The sequence below is a fragment of the Oppia nitens genome, unplaced genomic scaffold (genome assembly GCF_028296485.1).
Source record: "Oppia nitens isolate AA-2021 unplaced genomic scaffold, nextdenovo-longstitch-racon4-pilon3 scaffold4_pilon_pilon_pilon, whole genome shotgun sequence".
Taxonomy (NCBI): Eukaryota; Metazoa; Arthropoda; class Arachnida; order Sarcoptiformes; family Oppiidae; genus Oppia; species Oppia nitens.
The window spans coordinates 4,494,284-4,521,688 of NW_026533232.1; the positions used below are offsets into that span (position 1 = coordinate 4,494,284).

At 25.1% G+C, this 27,405-nt stretch overlaps 7 protein-coding genes across 7 annotated transcripts; 5 read left to right on the top strand and 2 right to left on the bottom strand.

Moving 5' to 3' along the window:
* Positions 1-4,488: 4,488 nt before the first annotated feature.
* Positions 4,489-10,354, top strand: LOC128959572 (arrestin domain-containing protein 3-like). The gene is made up of 9 exons (XM_054305564.1): positions 4,489-4,551; positions 4,960-5,100; positions 6,818-6,934; positions 7,341-7,455; positions 7,530-7,638; positions 7,891-8,070; positions 8,145-8,342; positions 9,134-9,248; positions 10,100-10,354. Exons 2-9 carry the CDS (start codon positions 4,989-4,991, stop codon positions 10,330-10,332), a joined length of 1,179 nt encoding a protein of 392 aa, XP_054161539.1. The 5' UTR covers positions 4,489-4,551; positions 4,960-4,988; the 3' UTR covers positions 10,333-10,354.
* Positions 10,355-13,333: 2,979 nt separating this feature from the next.
* LOC128959573 (uncharacterized) lies at positions 13,334-14,452 on the bottom strand. The gene has a single exon (XM_054305565.1). It carries the CDS (start codon positions 14,388-14,390, stop codon positions 13,419-13,421), a length of 972 nt encoding a protein of 323 aa, XP_054161540.1. The 5' UTR covers positions 14,391-14,452; the 3' UTR covers positions 13,334-13,418.
* Positions 14,453-14,457: 5 nt separating this feature from the next.
* On the top strand, positions 14,458-16,345 carry LOC128959570 (general transcription factor IIF subunit 1-like). Its single transcript, XM_054305562.1, has 4 exons — positions 14,458-14,610; positions 14,669-14,935; positions 14,990-15,732; positions 15,789-16,345. Exons 1-4 carry the CDS (start codon positions 14,573-14,575, stop codon positions 16,250-16,252), a joined length of 1,512 nt encoding a protein of 503 aa, XP_054161537.1. The 5' UTR covers positions 14,458-14,572; the 3' UTR covers positions 16,253-16,345.
* A 1,878-nt stretch (positions 16,346-18,223) lies between these two features.
* LOC128959571 (protein bicaudal C homolog 1-like) lies at positions 18,224-19,997 on the top strand. Its single transcript, XM_054305563.1, has 2 exons — positions 18,224-18,542; positions 18,600-19,997. The coding sequence occupies exons 1-2, from the start codon at positions 18,422-18,424 to the stop codon at positions 19,904-19,906; spliced, it is 1,428 nt and encodes a 475-aa protein (XP_054161538.1). The 5' UTR covers positions 18,224-18,421; the 3' UTR covers positions 19,907-19,997.
* A 559-nt stretch (positions 19,998-20,556) lies between these two features.
* LOC128959579 (probable 60S ribosomal protein L37-A) lies at positions 20,557-21,135 on the top strand. Its single transcript, XM_054305574.1, has 3 exons — positions 20,557-20,674; positions 20,738-20,873; positions 20,931-21,135. Exons 1-3 carry the CDS (start codon positions 20,672-20,674, stop codon positions 21,098-21,100), a joined length of 309 nt encoding a protein of 102 aa, XP_054161549.1. The 5' UTR covers positions 20,557-20,671; the 3' UTR covers positions 21,101-21,135.
* Positions 21,136-21,183: 48 nt separating this feature from the next.
* On the bottom strand, positions 21,184-24,070 carry LOC128959569 (5'-AMP-activated protein kinase catalytic subunit alpha-2-like). The gene is made up of 13 exons (XM_054305561.1): positions 23,634-24,070; positions 23,437-23,578; positions 23,258-23,351; positions 23,126-23,197; positions 22,910-23,056; positions 22,819-22,832; positions 22,670-22,739; positions 22,569-22,617; positions 22,381-22,486; positions 22,205-22,310; positions 21,792-22,131; positions 21,667-21,737; positions 21,184-21,611 (listed from the first exon to the last, which is right to left on the bottom strand). The coding sequence occupies exons 1-13, from the start codon at positions 23,731-23,733 to the stop codon at positions 21,333-21,335; spliced, it is 1,590 nt and encodes a 529-aa protein (XP_054161536.1). The 5' UTR covers positions 23,734-24,070; the 3' UTR covers positions 21,184-21,332.
* An 851-nt stretch (positions 24,071-24,921) lies between these two features.
* On the top strand, positions 24,922-26,763 carry LOC128960263 (CUE domain-containing protein 1-like). The gene is made up of 5 exons (XM_054306335.1): positions 24,922-25,193; positions 25,270-25,701; positions 25,760-26,119; positions 26,178-26,347; positions 26,406-26,763. Exons 2-5 carry the CDS (start codon positions 25,474-25,476, stop codon positions 26,761-26,763), a joined length of 1,116 nt encoding a protein of 371 aa, XP_054162310.1. The 5' UTR covers positions 24,922-25,193; positions 25,270-25,473.
* Positions 26,764-27,405: the final 642 nt, after the last annotated feature.

The following is a 27,405-nucleotide window of genomic DNA, read 5'->3' on the forward strand; positions in this document are numbered from 1 at the left end:
ATTCATTAAAAACATTGATTCATAATATGTACATTAAAATGGTATTTAACATAATAATAACTTAATAAATTTAATTAGTAAATACTAATTAAATTTTAATTTAAGTTTAAATCTTTTTTATGCTATAATCCTAAATAATATTAAATAAATAAATTTTTCAATTTTCATTTTAAATCATTAAATATATTTATATGAATCAGAAACCTTATAAATCATACTTATAATAGAGTTAGAACTCAAATAAAAACTTAAAAATGTAATATACTGTACATTAAAATAATGAATAAATTATTTTAGGAATATTTATCATTTATTAATAGTTTAAAATTAAAAGCTATTGTCGATAATATATTTTTAATAAACAAATTTTGACATTAAGTTATTATTATAATAAGAAAAGGCAGTTTTTACAGATAACTTTATTATCCAATTAATATTTTTTATTTATCTAACTATAACTATAACTTACAAATTTGAATAATCTTAATGAATAGACACATCAGCAGTTATCAGAGATAATATATAAAATTTTAACTTTTAAAAATTTTTTTATAACTTTTTTTGCAACTAGTTTTTAAATAATTATATAATATTTAAATTACATTATAAAAATAATAAACTTAAAAATATCAATTAATCATTTCTCATTAATTATACATGATTTTGATTCAAAATTAAAATTATTTTTTTCTTAAATAAATGAATTTTATATTTTTAAATTTACAAATTATTTCTATTTAGTTTTTAAATCATATTTATGTCATAACAATGAAATGCAAGGGTGTATCTTAAAACTCGACTCATTTCGACTATTGATTGTATATATTAAATGGTAAACCACACTTAAGATGTAAAAATGACCAAGGGCATAATTATAGATAAAATTACACTCAATATTATTGTAATTATCATTTTTTAATTAATTGTAAAACTAAGTATTAATAGATAATAGCATCGACTGCTACAACAAAAATAATAAATTTGTTTTCGTATCAGTCTATGAATTATGAAGTGAATCGAAATGAGTCGAGTTTTTAGATACTCTCGAAATGCAATTGATTTTTCTTAATTTATTTAGTTTTTATAGAAATACATTACTAAAATTGAACACAAAATTGTTTTTTATTAATAGATTTAGTATGTACTGTAAACATATGTACTGTAATACTTAATGTATTTTTTGTTAACAATGGTTAAGACAGAGTGTACTTTATAAACTAAAACTAAATGCTTTTTTATAATCAATTAAAAACTGAAAATATTTTTTTTTGCAAATATAACTGATTTTGTGACATATAAACTATTTATTATTAGTACTATAAGAAAAAACAAAATTTAATTTCCCGATTTATATCCCGATTTTGTCAATTTTTACTTACGATTTCCCGACCGATTTGGCCATTTAAACTCCCGAAGATGAATAACTCTAGTTATAAGTTATAACTTAATACTCATATAAATTTATACTGTAATGTACTTTACATTTTTATACCATTTTTATTACCGTACTATTATATATATCTATAATAGTAAATCACTCTAATAGATAGCGTTAAATTTATCAATTTTTATTTTAACGTTAGATTGCTTGCACAGAATCTTATTTTTAAATTATAAATTACATTATTATATACAGTATTAATATATTATTTAAAAGAAAACTATGACATAACAAATATATTTGCAAAATTTATAATTTCCAATTTGTAAAATAATATATTAATAAAGTTTCAAATTATTAATAAAAACTAAATGATTACATTTAAAGTGTTATTTATGTTTAAAAACCTAAAGACTAAAACTAATGATTGTAATATAAATGCATTTATTGTTTTTATAAAGTGAGAAAAAAGCTTAAAAATTAGTGTCTGTCAGGTGCTGACCAATTGGTCAATTTAGTGTTAACTAACCCAATGTTAAAACAAGTCGATTTTCATAGAGGGCTCAAAATTGATAAATACAACCCTTTTTATATTTATGTTTATCAGTATTACTGTAATTTTATTTATTGCGAATACAAAACACACTTTTATTAAGGTGTTCTTAAAATACTAATATATAAAAATTATTTTTTGTTTATTAATAAATAAATTGTTAAAATACACGGATATTTTACATATTGAATACATTTAATTGTATAATTAAAATAAATACTATACTTCTGTATAATAAAGTATATGATATTATTTTTATATAATTTATTAAGTTTTTATTTTATCAGATTTCTAAAGAATAAAAGTTGATTTATATGTATATATAGTATGAGTTGTATGATGTGATCCAACAGACAATTATTGTGTTTTTATTGTTGATTGCTATGAATGTAACGATTGTATTGTGAATGTCGTCCAAAACACTTTTCACATCATCCGACTTGACATCAAAGCGCACACAAAAACTCAATAATAATAATATTAAATTAGATTTTATTTAAAAGTCGAGTTAATTAAATTAATATTTTATTAATTATCCGTCTATTTTGTAATTTTATTTATATCACACTTATCTGAAAGTAGGGTTTGTTAAGAGATTTGTTGTCAATACTGGATATAATTTTCTTCATCTCAAATATGATGTCTAACTCTCCGAAAGACTCAGAATATGTTTTGAAATGTTTTTCATTCAACGATGTTATTATTAAAACACAAATTATAATTAAAAAACTATTTAATTAATTTAATTTTAATAAACTAATTATGTCATAAATTATAATTAATAAATTACTTTTTAATATAATTTTTAATATTTTATAACTTTTATTATCTTTTTTATTAATAAATTTTTAATAATTAGTTACTATAATTATCTATATTAATAGATACAATCTAAACTTTAGATTCTAAAGTAATCTAATCTCTATACTGTATATATCAGGGTTAAGCAAGATTTTGGATTTTAGAGGGTATAGGAATATAGAAAGAGTCAAATATAAAAAATGTTATGAATTTCTTATTAAATTCATGGAATAATTGTATATTTATAATGAGTCACTGAAATACATTGATACAAATGAATTTAATTATATAAATATTGTACTGACAAGTGTTACCTTAACTAAGACACTTACCTCCCCATCAAACACCACTACCTAACACTTACACACACACACACACACACACACACACACACACACACACACACACACACACACACACACACACATCCCACCCCAAACTAACTTAACTAAAGAAAAATAAAATGATAAAACATTTATTATTTTAGTGAACAATTGTCTGATGCGAATAAACAGTATGTAATTTAATGCATTAAAACAATGTATTTCAGTGGCTCTTCTAATCTAGACTTAAGCGAAATTCATTTATATATTTTAATTCATTGAAGAGTTTTTCAATGTTAATAATTTCAAAGTAATGACAAAATTCAATAGTTATTCACGTTTGATGTAATGAAATGTTTGCTCAATTATACCCTATAGTATTCTCTCATAGTTTTTGCAAAATTATTAATAAAAACACTACTTATACTTGACTTTTAAAGTTAGCAAAAACACAAAACTATGAGAGAATGTATACTTCAATTACTTAATAAAAACCATAATTATTATGCAAATTATGAGGTAAAGCACATGCGTTATAGATATACTGTATTGTATTTATTAAAATATTTGCAATTTTTGTATTAATATTTTATGTCAATATAAATATCAAGATCTAATTGATTAATACATAATAATAATAAAAGTATTATTAATCAAAACGATTTTATACTTTACTTCAAGAGAAAAACTTGCAGAGAATATAAAAATATAAAAACAAGTTATTGGTGTTGACTTAAATATTTTAGTAAATGTTTTGCGCTGACTCTGACTCTCTCTCTCTCTCTCTCTCTCTCTCTCTCTCTCTCTCTCTCTCTCTCTCTCTCTCTCTCTCTCTCTCTCTCTCTCTCCCTCTTTCTTTCTTTCTCTCTCCCATTGAAAGTATAGATCTATAGATATATTTACATTAAGTCTTATGTTTAGTTGGAAAGTGTTGTCAATGAGTAGTACAGTGTGTATGATATGTCGAGTCTGTGCGGTCCTCACTGTAGTACTACTTCGCAGTCGGAATACCATTGAAATAGGGTCTCAATGATGCTCTCAATTATAGTCTATGGTCTATAGTCTATAATTACCTTTTTATATCATTATCTATTTAATTCAAATATTTATTTTGTAAATAATGTTATAATATATTAATTATTAAAACTCATTCACTTAATTTATGTATGGATTGATTTATTGATTTGTTAAATCAATTATATGAATACCAGAATTGTGTATACAATGTGTTGAATGCAGTGAACGTATTGTACATTAGATTCATTAATGCGAGAGTTGTAATAATAATAATAATAATAATGTTTTTATTAAATAGAAATTCATGTACTTTATAGCAATTTTCTATTTATTTGTTAATATAATGTTCTAACAGATAATCCAATATTAACTTAAGAATAATAGTACGAATATGAAAATAATAATTAATAAGTGGACACTTTTATTGCTTGTTTAATATGTAAACATATAATACTTATTGCATTTCCAATATAACGGTATGTTTATACTAATATGAACTATATTTATGCGATAAATAAACATAATTAAAATTATTATAAAATGTGATGAACATGTTTAATCAATAATTTTTATAACAACTTCAATAATAAAAATCCAATAATATTTTTTTATAAATTACAATTAATATACAAATATTTAAAAAGTTGAGGTTATTATTAAATTGTTGTTTATTAGCCTAAAAACAAGTTTTATTTAGTTTATGTATTTTTTATTCGTTTTAAGTCAACATAAATTCTATCGACTATTTTATTTGTCATTTATTTTTTATATACTATTTCACAAATTTATAATTTATACATTAAATAGATTAAATGGCATTATATTATAGTTTAAATAAGGCATTAAATTACAGTGAATATTAACTATTTATTATACATATAAAGATGAAATCATTGTATTAAATGATATCGTAATGGATTACATCCAACAATTTGATATCCGATTGGAGCGGGAGATGTATTATGCGGGCGAAACACTTACGGGTCACGTCATACTCGACACAAACGAAAATTTTAAACTTAAAGGTATTTTACATTTTATCAATTTATTTTGATTTTGTAAAGAAAAAATTTTGTTTTGTAATTTATAGCATTTTTTAATTATATTGATATACTTGAATAAAAAAATTTTACACTATTTAATTAATAAATTATTTCTTCTTATGAGATTGTAATTCAAACAAATTATTAAATTAAAACTAAGTTATTTGTATTGTTTGATATTTATTTATTATATTATTTGATTTTGATATTAAATGTAGAAATAAGTAAAATAGAAAATGTTGTAATTTATGCTTAAGTATATACATAAACACGATATCACTAAAATATGTGTATATTTTGTTATTTTTTATTATTGACTGATTTCTGTTTGTATCATATTTTTTATTATATGCTACCATTTGCTATCATTTATATTAGATATTAGATGACAATTGAGCCATTGCTTAGTGAATAATTGAACGACTACTCGAAAAATATCTGTAAATTTGTTTAATATAAGCAGAAATATACAATTTATCAAAATATTTATTTATTTATATATAGTAATTGAAATAACAATTTTGGTGTTGTGTTCTTCGTTATAATAAAGTAATTACAGTAATTTGTAAAGTATTGCCAAAAATAAATTTTTGTCGAAAATTGATTTGCAAGCGATTCTAAAGCATTTTTTTCTATACCCTATAGTATTAGTAAAGTATTTATAATTCTAAAAATTACAGAACAAAAGTTTAAATGACACAAAATTACTTTTTGTCATTTTAATACAACAAATTGGGTTTTAAATTTATGTTACTTATTTTATTTTAAATTAACCTAATATTATATAATTACTTTTAATAGTAGAGACTTGTTTGCTTGCAAGAGAAATAGTTATTGTTAATTATTGAAATCAATTTTATGTATTAATTCGCTTTGGTTTTTCAAATAATTTGATTTCACACCACTAAAATAAATTATTTATTTAAGATAATTAAAACAAAAAAACTATAATAATAAAATTGAACTTTATATTACTTTAGTTGTTGATCATAAAGATATTGATTAATTCAGTGCTGGTATACATCTGATTATACATACCATAAATTTTGTGAATTCAAAAACGAGTTACGGATTTAATATATATATATATAGTAATAATATAATACATTGTATTATATAATATACCTAATGTTTTTCAAAGACAACCCTTCAATCAACTAACGAATGAATAAAATATTATATTATATTTCTATACACTACAGTATATGTATATATAATTATATAATAAAAGCACATTTTCTATACTCTATAGATATTATAAAGAATTGTGTATAAAAATGATAACAAAAATGTGAATTTTTAATGTAATGATCATTAAAATCGATGTGAAGTGAACTGACTTTATATTAAAAGACATGAAATATTTATTTTATTGTTTTTATAGAAAATGAATCAAATTAGCAAAGAATGGGAGAAATGTTGTTTCTATGGAAACAATAACCGATTCTTTAATAAAGTAACTAAAGTTAGACAATGTCTTCAAATTTTAAATATTTTCTCTATTCATATCACAATATAATGTAATTTATATCAAATAAATTACTAAACAAATTTATAACATTATAATTGCTTGAAATTACAATTAATTGTAAATTTTCAAGTACACTATTTTCTTATAATCATTTATTTATATAAAAGTTTTATTTAAATAAAAATATCTAAATATTTTAACAAAACTGATATATTAATTATTTAACAGCAATTAGAGTATTATTAAGAGGTAAAGCACACTCCGAGTGGAAAGTTGTGGTCAGCGGTGAGCGGAGGACTGTTAAGGACGACCAGGTTTTCGTTGATGAGCGCACAACCATTTGGGGTATTCATGCTTTTTAGCAATTATTAGTTTTATTATTATTTTAATAAATAAATAGCAAACAATCATTAAATTGTTTATAAATTATAGAATTCAATTAAAATAAATAAAGAAATATTTTAGATCACATTTTAATCATTAAAAATATATTCTTAATCAGAAACTGAAAAAAACTTTAAATTTTATTAAATGATAAAATAAACAACAAAATACTTAAATACATATATTTATATAAATATAAGAATATAAGAATTACATATAATTTCTAAGTTAACTGAGAGATACAAATAAGATATTATGTGAAAATGTGACATTAAATCATATAATTTATTATGACTTACAGTACAGTATTATGTTTAGTATAAATTAAAATCTAATATTTGATTAAATTTGTAACATTATATAAAAGACAAAGGAGAGGGTCTATCAATCCTTCCTCGAGGTCATCACTCATTTCCCTTTAAATTTCATTTACCGGAAAGTTGTCTGCCGTGTAGTTTTGAAGCCAAACCCTGTACTGTTAGGTCAGTATTGATTTGTTATTTGACATCACAACGTATTATTGCTTAACTAATCAAAGTGTATAACCAATTGACAGATATTATGTTAAGGTAACCATTGATATTCCTTACGCATCACCGCCTCAGGGCATGAAATATTTTACTATAATTGGACCACATATTGATTGTATGGATGAACAATACCTCGTAAGTCATTATTTTATTTACTAAAGTATTTTAGTTTCTGTATCAATGCTTTTGTGTTACATTTTATATACTTATATACTGTATATTGATATTTAAGATTAAATATATAAAAACATAAGAAAATATCTATAATTTTTAAAAAATATTGATTATTCTAATTTAGTTTGAAATTATATAAAAAATTTAATACAATCTTAGTATAGGAGTGAGTATTTTTAGTGTAATTATGATTTTACGGCAAACATTGTACAGAAACCGCTAATAGGTTCCGACAGAAGATCTATTTGCTGTCTGTGCTGTCAAAGAGGTGTCGTTAGTCTGAAAACATTAGTGGAAAGAACAGCCTATTGTTGCGGTGAAAGTATTCGTCTTAAAGCAGATATTGATAATCAAAGTGAGGAAAATGTAAGACTTAAGCTAAAACTTGTTCAGGTATTCAACATTTATAAGAAAATTACATTTATTTTTTGCATTTTCTAAATTATTTCTATTAATTGTATGCATAGTATGTGGAGTTTTATATAGAACGTGGAGTATTAGGTCTAAACAAAGAAGTTAATCATACGGTTCTTGAATATAGAGGCGATTGTATCCAACCCTTCCAGAAGTGGCGTTTTGAGAGCTCAAACAGTTTTGTAGTACCAGTAATGCCACCGACACTGGTAGGCATTTGCAGATTACTACAGATTTATTACGTACTCAAGGTTTGCAAATTATGTCATCAAACATGTCATAAAAATTAAATATTCTTGTATTTTATTTGTCAATATTTAGCTTTGCTTTACGTTTTTTAATGTATTAAATGCATTAATTTTGCTTTTGTAAAACTATTAAATTTTTAAATCATTTGATTGTATTTTAATACAAATATTTAAGTTTTTTATTCAGTACAGTTTATATCTTTAAATACTGTATATCTGTATTAAAATATCTCATATAGACATTAGTACAATATCACAATTTATCAGTACAGTAATATTAATATAACATAAATGGAAATTTTTTATATGAAAAAATTCATTTATAGATGTTATTATTATATAAGTTCATTTATATTTTGTGAAATTTTGATTAGTAAATTGTTAGCTAACATATCTTTATAACACAAATAAAGATATAACAAATGTGAAATATGAGAACATAATCGTTAAATAATAGCATACAATAATATACTGTAGAAAATATTTAAAATGTTTAAAATATTTATTAATATATAAAATACAATAATAAGATTTATATATTATCTAAAATAACTGTGAAATTTAAACCCTAATTATAGACAAAAAATAAATCATTTCCTTAAAAGATACAGTAATCAAATTATTATTTTTGCAATAACGTATTTTATTAATAAAATAGCAATATAAAAATAATAATAATGTATAACAAATAAGCTAAATATATTTATGCAGTAAATAAAATTATAATTTAATAATAATATGTTTTAAATAAATTAAGTAATACATTGTAAATGTTATTTATTAAAATCAAATAGGTTTGGGTAGAAATGGAAAAATCTGGAGATGATCTGCACATGAATTTTCCGCTAACAATAGCTACCTGTCCTTTCAGAATACCAAACTCTAATCAACAGCCAATCATTGATTACGGTATTAATTGTTTTATTTGTCTCACAAATATGCAAAATATTTAATCATTTGCATATTATAAATATAATTTCATTATTAAAAATAACTTTAGTTAACATTTGATTTATCAAAACTTGATTTAAGTTTATTATAAAATTTTATGAAAAATAACCTTAAAAGACACTTCACTGTCAAATACAGTGAAATTATTAAACTAATTATTACTTAATTGTTTCATGAAAATGTTAATATTGAAGCACAAGTTGTTATAAATATTATTTATATTAATATAAAGTATATTATGTATTTTATGATGTGTCAGTATAATTTTTATTTAAAACCTCATAACGTAGTATTAAATAATTTAATTATTGTCCAATGAATTCATCAATATTTATAAATCATACTTTTGTGTAATATTAAACAATTGTAGCGTTTGAGTGCTTAAAATTACAATATATAATACTATAACAATTATTGTCGAGAAAATGATCAATATAGACTTTATTAATTAATAATATAAAATATATAGCAAATGTAGCACACATTTACATAATTTACTAATGAATATATCATAAAACTATTTAATAAAAATAGTAAAATTCAATTAAATATTTGCTAATACCCGCAAAACATTTACTTATTGTTTAAAATGTCAATATCTTAATGGTAACTTTTAAAGTTTATTTCATATTTACTGTATTATTATATACTATATTTTGAATAGTTTTATTGTAATTTAAGCCACTAAGTAAATATTATATATGCATTTAATATTTGCAGTAATATTTACGGTATTATTTATTTAATGAACATTTTACAGTAGTTATTATATTAAATTGTTTTCTAACATTTTGAATAATTATATGCAGATGTTTGTTGTGATCACGTCGAGGGAGGTCTATATATAGGACCTGAATTTCAATTAGGACAGGTATATGATGGTTCATTAGGTATGGATAATGGGGAAACTGTAGTTCTTTACCGACCCGTCTATGTATGCGTCCGTAAGAATGATACCGAAAGTGTTAATGAATCCTACGAATCAAAACACATGCCGGTGCCCAGTGCCGGACCCAGTTGTAGTCTCACTAATAGTTGCTGAACTAACACACATACACACACACACACACACACACACACACACACATACATACATACATACATACATACATACATACATACATACATACATACATACATACATACATACATACATACATACATACATACATACATACATACATACATACATACATACATACATACATACATACATACATACATACATACATACATACATACATACATACATACATACATACATACATACATACATACATACATACATACATACATACATACATACATACATACATACATACATACATACATACATACATACATACATACATACTAAAGAATTTTGTAAATATGCATTGATTTATTAATTCATATAACATTATATATTTGCAACGAATTTAACTCTGAGCTCAATATAACTATATTTTATTTTGTTTACATAACATTTAATTTAGATTATTATTCTTTAATTTTTTTTTAATACACATATAATATTTAAGGTATATTATATAATAATATTTATGTAAACCACTATCAATTTTTTATCATTTTATAATAAATGCGTTAAATTATAGTTAAATAAAATAACAGTCATCATTAAAATTTTTACACAAGCAATCAATCATTTTAATAATCAAATGTTTTTATGCTTGTATACTAATAAATGTTAATACAATGTACAATAATACAAATTAGCTACAAATTATTAATAAATTGAAATAATAAAACCTAACTATAGATAATAAATATGATAATTTAAAATAAGTAAAATAGCATGATTTAGATACTATATTTAAAAATAAACACATTAAGTACAAAATTACATATTAAAATTATCTTTATTTTGGCAAATTTAGTTGATAAAAATACAATAAATAAGTGGCTAATATCTAATAAAAACATATATTTACGTTTTATAGTAAGTCTAAGTTATAATTATTTACAAATATCTATATAATTATCTTTTATAATTAATGTGATCACAGGATTTGTGATGATTGTGGTATTATATCATAGATAAACATATGTATAAATGTGTGCATTTGTTATACTATAATAGTACTGTACTTTATATTTTAAACTTTTGAGTTATAATTCATACCATTTTAATCTCTATAAACCCTTTGACCACATTTTCAATATGTTAATCATTTATTTTAAATTATTAGATTAAAATAACTCCCAATTTAAAGCATTACAAAATTTGAAATACATTATTGTGTAAAAAAAGATTAGTCTATAAGTTTAGGTTAACTTAACGATTGAGCAGATGTGACCAAATTTATGTCAATTGATACTTAAATTATTTAACAAAATACACTTTCAATAAAGCTATTGAAATACAGTATTAAACTATAAGTCTATAACAACTGACTTTTAAGCTCAAAAAATAAACTAAATTAAATCAACCATGTTAATTTAAATTTTGTAAATTTTAACTGCTCAATATACTGTATAATTAAAACTAATGTTTTAAATTAAAGCTAAATTTGCACAAAATATTGGTAACAATGATTTGTAAATTGGTATACAATATTAATACAAATATAGTGCCATTCATTTAATAAATCACTTTCAATCACTTGTATTAAAATAGAGTAAAGATATATGACATTCATTTTAATATTTTTGTTAATAATTTTATTACTAATAGGAAGAGTTACTTAAAGCAAACCAATTATTAACATATTATCAATATTTTAGATCACATTACAAAAACCAAAGTATTAGTATTACAACGCAAATGTCTATACTTTACAAAACTTGTTACGTTGTGAACAAACTTTTTTAAATTATTACAAATAATTAATATAAGTTTAGTTATTATTTATTTTTAGTTACGCATATTATCAATATTTAACTTTAAAATATGATAATATAAATTTTAATTGATAAATTTTTAATAATACAAATAGAAAATATATACTGTAATATTACTATTGTTATTAATAATATGAATATTACTGGTATAATATAGATTACAAAAACAAACATTTGAGTTCTTTAATTATTGATATACAAATTAAATTGTAATTTTAAATTTGAAAATTAATATATATTTATTTGTATTATCAAATTATATAATTATTATTGTAAATTAAGTTATTAAATAAAACATGTTTTTATTAAGTTAGTTAGGGACAATGTGTGTATATTTAGGAACATAATGTAACTAGCTGAATTTATATTAATGATATTTTTAATGATATAGTTTGATCGCAATCGGGACAACATTTTTTAAAAATCGACATTTATTTTATCAAAAATTAATGTCACCAAAAAACTATATGAAATTATTTTGTAAAGTCAATAATTGTGACAATTTATAATTATTTAATTAAATTTAATAATATATATATAGATTACTGTTTATATGTATACAAAAATTTACATAAACTTATTTATAAAAACAAAGTAAAAAATTTCTTATAAGAGTTAAGATATATAAAGAATTAAATTGTGATTTTAACCAAATATTAATAAATGTATTTCCACTCTATTATTGTCGGTAAAGCCATTGGCCAACAGTCCAAAGCCAATTGTGCTCTAATTATTTGTCCAAACAATTGATTTCATAATTTGTATTTTTTAACATCAAATTATTAATAATAAAAACTTATAAATTAATATAATTTATAAAATATTTATTTTATTTATATATTTTTTAATTTGTAATCAATTGTAAGAACAGTATAAGTATAGTAATGATGACTGAAAACCACTTACTGGCCGCAAAAGTGATAGACTTAACCAAAACTAAAGAAAAATTTGTAGTTATTGTCTCAAAAAGTTTATATTATCCGACTTTTAATACTCAAGAAAATTATTTAAACATTTATGAAGAAAGTCTCACAAATAGTCAACAGAATATTCCTGATATTATCCAATTCTTTGTAAATGCAAGACTGACCACTTGTTTGCCATATTTACACATAAATTTATTTATTTATTAAAAAGTATATATATTTTGTAACAATAATTAAAATATTCAATTAAGTGTATTAATATATTAAATTACAAATTGATTATAAAATACAAAATATAAATTATATAATTTAAAACTACTATAACTAATAAAAATGACACACATTTTGAATTGATATAAATTTATTCTGTTTTACTGATTATCTGAAAGTTTTCAAGATTTTGTTGTAAATCATTTGGATTTAAATTCTTCTTCATGTGTTTCATCTTAGGTAACGTTAATTCAACGACGTCTTCAATAATTTGTTCGTCTTCTTCAATGGGATTCTCACTAATTAATGTCTGTAAAGCAAAATATTCTTCAGGAGTACAATTAGGAGCAATTATTTTAAGAAATTTTTCAATAGGTGTTAACATAAGTGCTCTCAAATCTACTTTATTAGACTCTTTAATATTAGTCAACAATTTATTGGTTGTCACTGACTTGAGTCCCGTTCTGTAAGCAAACAGATATCGGGTTTTAATTTCTTCAAAGGATAGTTCCATGACTTTAGAGTTTCTGACGATAGGATGCGGATGTAAATTGTTTACATCTTTTTTGTCTAAAAGCCACACCAAAATCTGATGATTCAAATAATGAAATTTCTTAAGAAATTCAGTCCAATCCTGAAGATAATAACCATTTGGTGCGTAAACAAAGACTCTCCACATATCTCTATTTCCGCCCATTATTCCTATATTAAGAAGATTATCATATCTGAAATCAATGGCATTTGCATTCATCAGAAGAAGTTTGGGCTCTATTTTGGAGACGACGTGATTAAAGTCAACCGACATATCGAAATCAATGTCTTCGGCATTAACTTTGTCTAATTGATTGGTTCGTAGAGTCGGTGGTCTTAATTTTGATCGCCAACAGTCAATGGTATCCTTAATCACCACATGGTTTAGTTGTTTATCTTCAGCAATATATTTGCCAATTGATTGGATGATTGCATCGATTTGATGATCATTGAAGTTATATTGATTAAGAAGTGAAACAACTGATTGGATCTTTGAGTGACTCTTCAATTGACTGAATTGACTCAAATGTTTAGCAGTGATGTCACTGAAGATATAGTGTCTAAACCTATGTCTTAAAGCATTCAAAATCATTGTTAAACTAATTGTGTCTCAAAATGACTAATAAATGAAATTTTTAAATATTTTTGAATTAAAAATCATATGTTTTTTGTCGTTATTTGTGAACACATTTGAAGTCAATAAATGTCTAAACGTTTGACTCAATAATCAAATCATTTGTCAAACGATTAGTTGAAAACTCAAGACTGACTGCAATGTCGGCGACACAAGAGTTCATTGTTCGGGTCCCGAGGTTTGCACTATTGGTGACATTCATATCATATAAAACTTATATATTATTTGATTAATAGGGAAATCAACAAGAAGTTCAATGTCATGCGTTTTGGATCAGCTCCTAAAGTAGAGCCTCATAAGTGGAAGTCATGTCAAATGTACCGTCAAAATGATGTCAAAGATGTCAAGACTGAAACAACAGAGTCGGAAATAACTGAATTCGGCGCCGGATCTGAGTTTGGACGCAAAAAACGCGAAGAAATGAAACGCAAAAAATACACAAAGAAAGTGAATGTCGGACACCAGCCATGGATTCTCAAGACTGGAGTCAAAAATTCAAAGAAGTAATTTTGTCGTCGTTTTCAAACAATTTTTTATTTTTATTTATTTAAAATCAGATTTAAAGGCATACGAGAGGGCGGTGTCTCTGAAAATGCTTCATATTATGTCTTTTTTCAGGCGCCCGACGGTGCTTTTGAAGCATTTCCAGTCAAAGAGTGGTACAATTTTTCACCGATTCAGACATACAAGGCTTTAACAGCTGAAGAAGCAGAAGAAAAGTTTGTAGAAAGAGATAAGATATTGAACTTTCATTTAATTATGATTAATAAGAGACGTAAAGATGAAGAATTGGCTGAAAATAGTAGTGAAACTAAAGTTAAAGTCGAAAAATCTTTCAAAGTTTCTGATATGGATGACTGGCATGACTTAGACTCGGATAATGAAAGAAGTGATTTGGATAGAAGTGATGAAGACGTCAAACCAAAAATAAAGAAAGAGAAAAAAGGAGCAAAAGCTAAAAAACGAACGAATAAAAAGAAGAAAAAGGGTTCGGATGATGACGACGACGATGACAGTGAACCCATGGAAGAGAGTGATGAGGGAGACTTTGATGATAAAGAAGTCGATTATATGTCCGACACTTCGAGTTCGGAAGAGTCGGAAAATGAAAAAATCGATAAAGACTTGAAAGGTGTTGAAGACGAAGATGCCTTAAGACAATTGGTTATATCAGATGATGACGAAGAAGTTGAAAAAGATGAAGATAAAAATAAAAATAAAGAAACCGAAAGTTCAAAGAATGTCGAAAGAGGCGGATCTGAAACGGATAAGAAATCTAAGTTTAAAGACAAACTCACAGGTATTATATTTTGATGTATTGTTGACTGCAATTAATAATTTTAAATTGAATTACAGCTAATTTTGATTCTCCGCCGCCGTCTTCATCTGATTCTGACTCTGAAGATCCCGATGCAGTCGACGACAAGAAGTCAGCACTTTTAGCACCTGTTAAAGTTGAATCCGACAAAAGCAGTCGTGGCAGCAGTCGATCTGCTACTCCAACCGCTAATTTAGATATTGGCGGCACTTCTTCTAATAGTGAGACAAACAAATTGAAACGAAAGACATCAACTAATGATTTGTCAAATACTAAAAAACCGAAACTTTCTGGTGATGTCACGGATGGTATTACTGAAGATGCTGTTCGTCGCTATCTTATGCGTAAACCAATGACTTGTGCTGATCTTCTCCAGAAGTTTAAGAATAAAGTTAGTTTTAAAGGAGATTTAGTTCATACAATCGCACAGATTTTAAAACGTTTGAATCCAGAAAAGCAAACCATTAAAAACAAACTTTATTTCTCATTAAAACCTTCTTAATTGTGATTTTATTTTTAATTTATCATTTTTATTAAAAAAATGATTTCACTTTATATGCTTTATTATAATTATTAAATATTATTGTTTTACAATTGACACCAATTAAATTTATTTTAAATTTTATTATAATTTAATTATCAGATTTGTATTCATAATCAATGACTTATAAATTAGTATAATTTATTTTTTAATCGAATTATATTATTTCTTTAATTTATAAATTTGAAAACTGATAAATCAATAACACAATTTGATAAGCATTGTAAATAATTACCGATAAATCAATATTGATTACAATACAAATATAATAAAGTTTCAATTAAAATGAATTGATTTGTTTTTTAAATAATTTAGTCTTATTTTTGGTAATTTTTTTCTGTACTGTATATCAGTTAGATTATGGAAAAGCTTTAAATTATGGTATTGTTTCTCTGAAAGATATTGGATATGAATTATGGGTTTATCTGTGGCCTCGTGTGCTGTTAACATATCTTCACGATTGCATAGATCAGAGCATTGAAGCCAAGTGTCATCAAAATAAATGTCATCACTCGGTCCCAAACCATTGTTCAGACACTCCTTATACATACAATGCAAATACTCTTCCATCTGATTCGTCCTATTTTTTGTCGGATTCACTTCACATGCATTTCGACATTCATTTAGATATTTATCTAAAAGTGATTCTTCGCAACCAATTTCGCACATTTCACTGCCATTTATTAATAAGTTATCTGTTTATACAATAAATATTAAATATAAAAAAATATTTTATTGGACTTACAATTTAATAAATTTAGAATTAATATAATGTTTGAATTCAAATTTAATGATAAAATCATTTTTAAAAATTTTTAATCGTTAAAATAAATAACCAATTATCATGATATCTACAAACATCTGGATTTATGATAATATGTAATATTATATATACATCTATAAAATGTTTTTAATATTTTGTTAATTTGCAATTATTATTATTACGCATAAATATTAATATGATTTTAAGTTTTTTTCAATTTAACCTTTATGGTTTAAATTTACAATATTGTATTCAATACAATTAATTTAATATGACATTATTTTGTTTTATATCATAACAAAATTAAAAATAGTCAAAATTATATATTAATATTTTGAAATATCAATAGTTAGTTCTTTAAAAATGATAGTTTTCGTAAAACTAAAGTACATTTATAGCAAAAATAAAAGAATATTTAATTATAATTCATAAAATTATTATTAACATAAAAAATAAAAAGTATAAAATAAATTATAATACAGTATAATAACAGTAATTTTTATCTTTGAATAATCAATTGTCAGTATATATCAATTACTACAAAAACATATCAGATCTATATTTTACTAAATAAACATTTTGATAGAAATTTACTAATAATAAATGTTATTAATCATAATCAATACATTAGCAATCTATTGATTTGTAATATCGAGTAATGTTATCTATAAGTTAATCATATGTTAAATTGTTTTTAATAAAATTTTAAATTATTATTCATAACATTTAAATTTTCAAAACTTTGTAAATAATAACTTTGATATCATAGGATTGCACTAAAACTTTATAATTCATTTTCAAATTTATAAAAATATCCTACAATTGCATTGTATAAATAAACATTAAGAATGAAAATTACAAATTATTTATCTTAGATAACAGATTATAAGCATAATTTAAAAATAATTATATATTTAGTACACATTTTAAAAAGTAAATTCTAAACTTTTAATGTATTTGACTTTTTATTATTATTATTATATATATATATATATATATATATATATATATATTGACATTATTATACCTGTATCTTAATCCTTAATATTTTTATCTATTTTCAATGCCTTTAATTTATTAATTGAAATAAAATTGACTTATTTTTAATTTAGTATTTTATTGTAAATGTTGAAATTTAAAAAAATATTATTTGTGAAATTATTAATTATGTTTTGGGATACCATTAGTTTATGAGTTATGAGATTGACTTACAAAAACAACTGACAAATTAGATGTCCTTTTATTAAATGATTTATAATAGTTGTCTATAAAATTGTGTGTATATAAAGAAGTGTTGTTTAGTTCAACAAACGAGAGCTTTAAGATTGACCATTGATTTAATTAATTAATTAATTTAATACAAGCATATGATGGACATATCAATTATTGACAACGATTTCTGTAACGGTTTAAACAATAGTAGCCTTTTAATTGATAAAAAACTTAAAGTCGACAGAAAGAAGTTTGAGACACTTCTTGAAAACAAAGGTATTATCTTATTATTAAAGCAAAGAATTTGTGAAAAAATATTTATTTAATTATTAGATCAACTTCTTGGAAATGCTGAAACATTTTTTGGAAATATTATGAAAGAATTTCCATCGGTAAGCATTTCATGGCCACCAAAGCTTAAAACTGGCACTAAGTCTAAAAAGGATCCGCACGTAAAGATTTCGGGAATTCCTTTTATGGTGAGAGCGGCCAGACTTAAGATATTGTCTTTTTTGGATCCATCTCGAGATCGAGTAACTCTTAAGATGGACATAGACTGGACGGCTCATTCACATATTATTGGTAAGGGTGGTACCTCTATTCAGCAGGTTATGGTATCAAGTGGCTGTCACGTCCACTTTCCTGATGCCAACCGCACCAATACTAATGAAAAATCAAATCAAGTGTCAATCGCTGGAACTGTTGAAGGCGTTAAAATGGCTCGCATTGCTATTAGGGATTTATTGCCAATAATTATCACATTTAATATTCTGATTGGTTTTGAAAACCGATGGGAAATATTTAAAGAAAAAATGAATCAAATTATCAAAGAGATAGAGAGTCTGAGTTGTATTCAAATTGGTTTTCGTTATAATGGAGACAATAGACTGACCACTAATGATGCCATTAGTGTCACGATTTTAGTTCGCGGAGTTTATGGCAGTTTAGCTCTTCTTAAACTTGTTGTCGATGTCTTACAAGAATCACTACAATCATTGATTACAAGTCAAGTGTTATATGAAATAAATACAGAAATATCACTACAACACCATAACTTTGTAATGGGTTATAATAAGTCTAATATAAATGAAATAATGAGTATAACCGATGCAAACATAATATTTCCCGAACCAATTGATCAAACTGTTGACCACTTGTTTTCTCGACAATCACTTTCAAGTCCTCAAACGGTTGCAAATCGTAAAACAACTATAATTATAAAGTCATCAAAAATTGAATCACTTTTATTAGCCTTTCATATGATTGAAGAAAGGCTTCCTCTTTCACTATCATTTGATCTCAAAGAAGGCCAAGAAGTGGACACTAAAATGATTGAGACATTAAGTACCAAATATGATGTCAGTATATCAGTGAAGCCAAAGCCAAAACATAACACAAAGACTGTTTGGATCAAAGTCGCAGAAAAAGACTTTTTGAGACTATTTCAAGTGAGACATCATCTGATCGAAGAACAAGAGACAATCACTAGTGAATTGATGGCAGTTATCACTAATATATGGAAACCCAATGAATCGGATCCATTGGAACTGTTGACTGACAAAAACGGTGATAAATTTCAATTAGATTATGGGATGGGTAGCAAATTCAACAAAGCTCCCGGTGCTGAACGCTGGTCATAATGCAACTAAATTTATATAGGCATCGATTTTAACCCTAATTTCGGTTTTATATCAGTGACTAATCAAAAAGTGATTTAAATTGTGACCTATATATTGGTCACAAATATTTGTTTTATATTAATTTTGTTAAACAACACAATTATTGTCAAAATCTATTTTTGTATTTACTTTTTAATAGTTTTAATAAAATTTTAAAACAAATCAAATTATCTATTCTGAGATAAATTAGTTTATAAATATTATATTACGTTAAGTACAGGTAATTGTTATAATTGCTATCAATTGATAATCTCATTGACAAATGTTTAGAAGATATTAGTTTGAGTTAATCTTAACAATTAATTTATATATAAATTTATAAATAACTAATTAAATAAATTATATAATAGTTTAAATTAATATTAATGTATTAGTTAAACAAAATATTTGCCAATAATTTAGAAATTGTAATCAATGGACAAAAAACAAAAGTTTGTTTTATAGTGCTATCAAATGTATTATGACTTTAATTGAAGTCAATTGTTGTCAACAATTAATTCAAATATATATAAATAGTTGTCATTAATATTAAACAATAATAAAGTGTGTGTTTGAGTGTCAATGAGTAGTACGTAATATATGTATGAAAGTAGTGTTGTTTAATGTTGTCATACATTTGAATGCATTTGTATTAATAGTATTAATAGTATTTCCCTTTCCTTTTGATTATCCATTCAATACAAACACAACTTTTGATCGTCTTTTTCGGTATTAAATAATCAAATTATGGTATGTCTTGAGATTAACTAATCATTTATAAGTTATGACTGAATATCTTGTTGTCATTTCTAGACGAAGGGAACGTCAAGTTTCGGAAAGCGTCGGAATAAGACTCACACTCTTTGCCGTCGATGCGGTCGGTCTTCATATCACATCCAGAAGAAGACGTGTGCCTCTTGTGGTTATCCGAGCGCTCGTATCAGGAAATGTATGTCATATTGATTATCAAATAAAATGTAAATCTAATAACATTTTTATCAATCAGACAACTGGAGTGTCAAAGCTATCCGCCGAAAGACAACAGGAACGGGACGTATGCGTCACTTGAAGAAAGTGTTTCGCAAATTCAAGAATGGCTTTAATGGTGTGGCGACTACGGGACTCAAGAAGAGAGCCGCCGCACCCGCTTCGGGATCCGCTGCCGCTTCTAAATAATTAAATTGAAGTTTTAAAAATAAACGTTTTTTGTTTAATTTGATGTATTGATTATTATTTCTATCTTTACATTTAAGAAGTAATATATTTAGTAATTTAAGATTTAAAGTGTTTGACAAAAATCGATGAAATGAAAGGCAGTCTATTGAGGTATAGATTGTAATTCAAGCAAAAGGAAGACGAAGCAAATGAAGAGTTGCCACAGATTTATAGTACTTGTAGTGGATGTCCTCTAACGAGCCAATTGTGTTATCAATGAAGCGCACATTTCAAAGAACTCCATTATGTGATGGCATTGGGACTGATTGTATGGATCAGTGGAAGTACTTCCGCTGCCAGCACTGGGACATAACTCATTGGTCTCTTCCTCATTAGAGGCCAATGATTTAAAGTCAAGTAAATAGCTTTTGTAGTCGACTTGATATAATTGAAGAGTCATTTTGCCGTACTTTCCAGTTATAGCATTCTTTCTTCGTGTCCGCACATGGAATGGATTTATGATTTTCCATTCCTTAAAAATAGACAATTATTAGTTAACCGTAATTGTAATATAGATAACAACTCACAAAATCCAAAGCCTTCATTGCTTTATAGACTTCATTCATAATATCTTGTGGTTTGCTTTGTGAACGGATTCCTGAAATTTAAATCAAATCATTGAAATTGATGACAATTTATTTGAAATACTAACCCAAATGCCATTTGGCTCTCTTCATAGGCGTTCCTTTATTTTTATCTAAACTGTTTCCTCCGCTAAGCATTCGTTGCCTTTCAATCGGAGCATTGCCTCCACTTAACATACGTTGTCTATGACTATGATTTCCAGTCGCCGATTGAGGTCTAATAGGAGTTTCCATAAAATTAGACGGCGGAGGACTGGAGGCCACATAAAAATCCTTTATATCAAGCTTTGCTGTTTCGTCTTCAATACGCTTATTATCGACAATTAGATGGTATGCAATACCCAACTGATCGTGAGGATCACCACTAAGAAGAGCACTGTGAACTTCTTTGTCAGTGACACCAAATTTCTAATAAACATTTTGTAAATTTACGATAAGTACCGATACTTATACAATATAATCATATCTCCAATATAAATACCTCGCAGACTTCGGCAACCGCATCCATATCTATAATAGAGGCATCGCTATCATTGGGTGATGGGAACAGATATACCGGTAAATCCTTTTTAAACCACTCATGATTTCTGCAGATATTAATTATATTAATGAAAATTATTAATAATATATCAATTGAATTAAAGAATTGCCACAAACTTGATGTCCTCCATAGTAGCTCTTTTCATTGGATCCACTTGTAACATATGAATTAATAGACTGACTACTGATTTATTCAAATATTCAGGGATTGGGAATATTCCGGCTGTTTATAAATAAATATCAAATTAACATTAATATCTATTTATCACAATTTCTAAATGTAATTATTGCTAAAATTGTCTAACATTTAATTTTGCGGAATAAAGTGGGCACATGTTCATCATCAAAAGGTAACTATGGATATAAAAATTAATTTTTGTTTAATAATTTAACATTTTTTCATTACAGTTCCACAAAGCAGTGCATAAAGTATGACACCGCACGACCAGATGTCCACTTCAGGACCGGCATATAGTCTGATTGAAAGTTGTGAAGTATTATTAAATAAACGAAATAAAAAAAACCGAAAATGATATTTTGAAATCAATGTCTTACTTTCCAGAGATAACCTACAATAAACATAAATATTGTGTTTATAATAAATGTATAGAATATCTATCAATATTATGGTGAAAATAATAGATACCTCAGGAGCGGCATAATTAGGAGAACCACAACTGGTCCTTAAGAACTCTCCATCCATCATCATATTTGATAAACCAAAGTCAGCAATCTTTACACACAGATTTTGATCCAATAATAAATTCTCTGGTTTGAGATCTCTGTGAACCACCTTTTCATGAATATTGTTAAAAATGTTGGATAAAAACTAAGAATTTTAAATATCTTTATAATTACAAACCATATGTCTGTGACAGTAATCAACACCAGAGATAATTTGTTGGAAAAAACGTCGCGCTTCTGATTCCTTAAGCTGTCAACAAAAGTGTTACAATTGGTATCAAAAGACACGACATATCTATCAAATGCAAACCTTTCCGTGTTTTACAATATAATCAAAAAGCTCTCCTCCGGACACGTACTCCATAATCATGAATATATCGGTTGGAGTACTAATCACTTGATATCTATAAATGTTATCAAATATTTCAAACATAGATAACAATTCATTTACCGGTAAAATAAATGATAAAATAGTTAATAATTTAATACAATTTAATGATATGCGGATGTCTGAAGAGCTTTAGATTCTGTATTTCTCTTCTAATTTTTCCGACGACATCTAAATTCTTAATCTTCTGTCGGTTCAGAATCTTGACGGCGACCTTATGTCCAGTTAACTGATGTCTGGCCGCTAAATATAAACATTTATTGAATCCATCGACTAAATGGTCACTAAAATCACTTACTTTTGACTTTACCAAAAGACCCGATGCCCAGTGTCTCGGCCAACAAGTAGTGACCAATTTTAATGGGCGGTTGACTTATAGTTTGATTCTTGTCACTCATATTTAAATCAAATTAAGACAAGTCATCAAATGGTGTGTAAATTATTAATATTTTTGAAATTCAATGATTTCTTTGATTATGTATTAGATTTGTGTCAATCAAATCAAATTCATTTGTATTTAAATGTCAATTATATCAATGACTGTCCAGATTGTGGCCATTCTTGACTATCGACGCACTCATACATTGAAAACTGTATAAAACTGTTTGTTATTATTGTATTGCAATCACTTGTTTACCACACATTTAATGCAATTCATTACTATTACTATAGTCTATAGAGTATAGAGTCTATAGTATAGACTATAGTCTACAATACAGTACAGCTGTATATACCGTAATAATTACTATTAATATATAGCTATTAATGAATGTATTTAAAGGACACACAATGTATGCGTCACTTATATCACATCACTAACAGCACTGATATCACGTAAACCACTGGACACACACTTAATATAATGATAAACAATTGAATAAATATTTAATAATTATTTATTTATTAATAAAAAACAATACATTTCCATATAATATATATAATATTATATAACATGTTTTATATGATTCTTATATCAATATATTGTGCAATAATTATTAATAATAATTTTATTTTTTAAATTTTATATTCATATATTATATCTATTGTAACATTAGTCGGTGCATACAATGTGCTAAAAAATGTTATTTAAATTTTATCAATTAAACACAATTGTATCAAATTATTATAATATTCAACATTTATATTACATTTATGTAGTTTATATACAGTAGAGATGTATTGCGCAATAATTGTATGGTTACAGTATATCATACAATAGATGATTATTTATATATTTCAAAATGATCATGGTCAATTATTTAGTGCATATATCATAATTTTTATGTATTTTTGATAACTTATATTAAATTTGCTATTTTGACCAAATGATCGATTAATAGTTTTGTTTTTTATTTAAATTATTCACTTATTTCTAATAAATATTATCTTTATCTTAAATTTAATGGTTTATGAAATTAATAATTAATTAAAAGATTCGCAATAATAATAAACATTTGATAATTTATAAATAAAATTAATTGTAATCATAAATGATTACTGATTGAAATGAATATGATATTTATAAACTTATAATTACATTGGGTTTACATTATTATTTGGTTACTCTACTTATACATAATATAACAACGTATTAATGTAACAGTGGTTATGAATGAATGTAGTAATGGCTGAATGCAGTGATTGTACTGATTGTTGTTGTGATCATAAATGCAATGATTTAACTAATAATAACAATCAAAATACTAATAATAATAATAATAATAATCAAAATAATAATAATAATAATAACAATCAAAACAATAATAATAACAACAATAACAACACTAATCAACAAACGACTGACACAACTCTGAGGAATGGTTTACTTTTGGAGGAGATTATCAACGATAAGAAACTGGTATTTATTGACGATATGACTGCCATTTGTTATAATATCAACAATTATTATGATATACTTTAATATCATTTATCAGAGTCTTATGCGATCACCACTTGTGCAGCAATTGATTAGAGATCACCAAAACAAGACATTTCACAAACAACACAACTAATGGATCATTAATTTAATGTCTCATAAATTAATTCATAAATAAAAAACAAACATTGCTTTGAAACCAAATAAATTAATAATTGTTTTAAAAATTAATTGATTGTCGAAGATATCGATTATCAAAACAATGACAACTTTGCAAAGCCAGAGGACGGGTATCACTCAACTTGAGTTTCATCAGGCGATGAATGACTTTAAGACAATGTTTCCCAATATGGATGAGGATGTCATTGAAGCTGTACTTCGCTCTAATAATGGCGCCGTCGACGCCACTATAGATCAGTTGTTAGCCATGAATATGGACTCTGAAAATGAAAGACTTAGACACGAGTTGGACACTACAGATAATAATGAAGTAATTTAATTACCGGTAGATTTTAATTAATTTTTAATAAATGATAATTTGATAATAGGTTCCACCGGTTTATTCTCCGGCCACACCTCCGCCGTCGTACCATTCATTACAATCACAATTAATCGCTTCAAATATGAGTCCAAATAGTTTACAACCCAAAGACTCAAATGAAAAATATAATAATAATTTATTGTCTCAAATGAATTTACTCGAGAAGAATGTAACTAAAAGTAGTACATCTCAAGTGATACCATCTAAAGACTCAATGCGTTATAAACGTCAGTGGAATCCACCGATTTTGGGACAATTGCCGCAGAGTTTTCTCAGAATAGAACCCGATCTCAACCAAAGAAAATTATCGGCTTTGAGTCGATCATCGCGTGAAGTGACTGTTATTAATTCAGCACTTCTTCAACAGGTATTGAATACGTTTTAATTTACAAAAATTAAAATTTATTGTTATAATTGTAAATTAGAAAATGCAAGAAAATCAAAGACAACGACAGCTTTCAGTGAGCGCAGATGATCCTGAATTGTCTCAATTCTTAGAAGATGAAAGAGTAGCTATTTTTCTTCAAAATGAAGAGTTTGTTCGCGAACTACAGAAAAATCCTGATTTTATGTCTACTTTAGATTTGGACACAAGGTTTGCGTTAACTAAAGAATGTTTTTACAATAAATTATAAAAATTTTATGATTTACAGGAGTAATCCGGACAACACTATGGGTGCAACTGGTGGTACATCTCATACCGATTCTGATGCTGTTTTTAAAGACAGATTGAAACACATGGGGAAAGTGTCTCGACGTAAATTTGCTCAATTGGCGCGACTGTTCTCACGCCGCAAACGCCGCAGTTTTCAGCAATTGCTTAGTGAAAGCAATAGTGGTTTGTTATCTAAAGAGGATCAATACATTCAGTTTCAGAATGAATTTGCAGAAACTGAGAGACAACTCGTCTTATTTGCCGACGAAAGCCAACCAAACTCACAACAAAATACCGGAAATTCAAATAACTCACCGATAAATAACAGCACATTTAGAACACATCACAGAATTTGAGTTATTTTATATTGAATTTCATTTACAATTTAATTGTAAATATTGTTAAGATTTATAAAAAAATAATTTGTTGACTCTTATAACAGTTACTAACAGTAACTGTAAATGAAATTTTTGACTGAAATTATGGTAAAATTATCTTTTTATTATTTATTTTTCAAGATAATGAGTTATTTAATGATTATAAGCTAATTATAAATTTTTATTAAATATTATAAACAATGACTATCAATATATTTTTGACAAAAGTAAAATTAACAGTTTTAAAAATTATAATGATTAATATACTCTATTATAGCTGTATAAAATAGAGTGAAATTATAACATATATCTAGTCTATAGTTATAAAATTGAAAGAAAATAGTCTTTAAATAATTTATGTAAATTATTGTATAATTATATGAGACAATTAATATTTATGGAAACAAATGAGTAAATAATGTCATAAAAACTAAGTAATTAGATTTATTATATAAAAATACAGTAATTATAACAATTAGATAACTTTAACTATTTATTAAAATGACTTTTGTTTGCTGCTATGATAGTCATTGTTATTTGAATGTATACATTGAATCTCTTAATTTCGGTTAAAATTTAAGCCAAAGTGTATAAATTTAGTTTTTATTTTATTTAAGTTGA

What these genes read in the sequence shown, in the direction of transcription:
- LOC128959569 (XM_054305561.1), bottom strand. Translation starts at nt 23,733, where the DNA reads ATGAGTGACAAGAATCAAACTATAAGTCAACCGCCCATTAAAATTGGT. An exon ending in TTTATTCCGCAAAATTAAAT is followed by an intron (nt 22,487 to 22,568) that starts GTTAGACAATTT and finishes ATTTATAAACAG; the next exon opens with CCGGAATATTCCCAATCCCT. An exon ending in GCTACTATGGAGGACATCAA is followed by an intron (nt 22,311 to 22,380) that starts GTTTGTGGCAAT and finishes TAATATCTGCAG; the next exon opens with AAATCATGAGTGGTTTAAAA.
- LOC128959571 (XM_054305563.1), top strand. Translation starts at nt 18,422, where the DNA reads ATGATGGACATATCAATTATTGACAACGATTTCTGTAACGGTTTAAAC. An exon ending in GACACTTCTTGAAAACAAAG is followed by an intron (nt 18,543 to 18,599) that starts GTATTATCTTAT and finishes TTTAATTATTAG; the next exon opens with ATCAACTTCTTGGAAATGCT.
- LOC128959572 (XM_054305564.1), top strand. Translation starts at nt 4,989, where the DNA reads ATGGATTACATCCAACAATTTGATATCCGATTGGAGCGGGAGATGTAT. An exon ending in CGAAAATTTTAAACTTAAAG is followed by an intron (nt 5,101 to 6,817) that starts GTATTTTACATT and finishes ATTATTTAACAG; the next exon opens with CAATTAGAGTATTATTAAGA. An exon ending in GTATGGATGAACAATACCTC is followed by an intron (nt 7,639 to 7,890) that starts GTAAGTCATTAT and finishes AACATTGTACAG; the next exon opens with AAACCGCTAATAGGTTCCGA.
- LOC128959579 (XM_054305574.1), top strand. An exon ending in GAGCGCTCGTATCAGGAAAT is followed by an intron (nt 20,874 to 20,930) that starts GTATGTCATATT and finishes TTTATCAATCAG; the next exon opens with ACAACTGGAGTGTCAAAGCT.
- LOC128959570 (XM_054305562.1), top strand. Translation starts at nt 14,573, where the DNA reads ATGTCGGCGACACAAGAGTTCATTGTTCGGGTCCCGAG. An exon ending in GGAGTCAAAAATTCAAAGAA is followed by an intron (nt 14,936 to 14,989) that starts GTAATTTTGTCG and finishes ATTTAAAATCAG; the next exon opens with ATTTAAAGGCATACGAGAGG. An exon ending in GTTTAAAGACAAACTCACAG is followed by an intron (nt 15,733 to 15,788) that starts GTATTATATTTT and finishes ATTGAATTACAG; the next exon opens with CTAATTTTGATTCTCCGCCG.
- LOC128959573 (XM_054305565.1), bottom strand. Translation starts at nt 14,390, where the DNA reads ATGATTTTGAATGCTTTAAGACATAGGTTTAGACACTATATCTTCAGT.
- LOC128960263 (XM_054306335.1), top strand. Translation starts at nt 25,474, where the DNA reads ATGACAACTTTGCAAAGCCAGAGGACGGGTATCACTCAACTTGAGTTT. An exon ending in ACACTACAGATAATAATGAA is followed by an intron (nt 25,702 to 25,759) that starts GTAATTTAATTA and finishes ATTTGATAATAG; the next exon opens with GTTCCACCGGTTTATTCTCC. An exon ending in ACTTTAGATTTGGACACAAG is followed by an intron (nt 26,348 to 26,405) that starts GTTTGCGTTAAC and finishes TATGATTTACAG; the next exon opens with GAGTAATCCGGACAACACTA.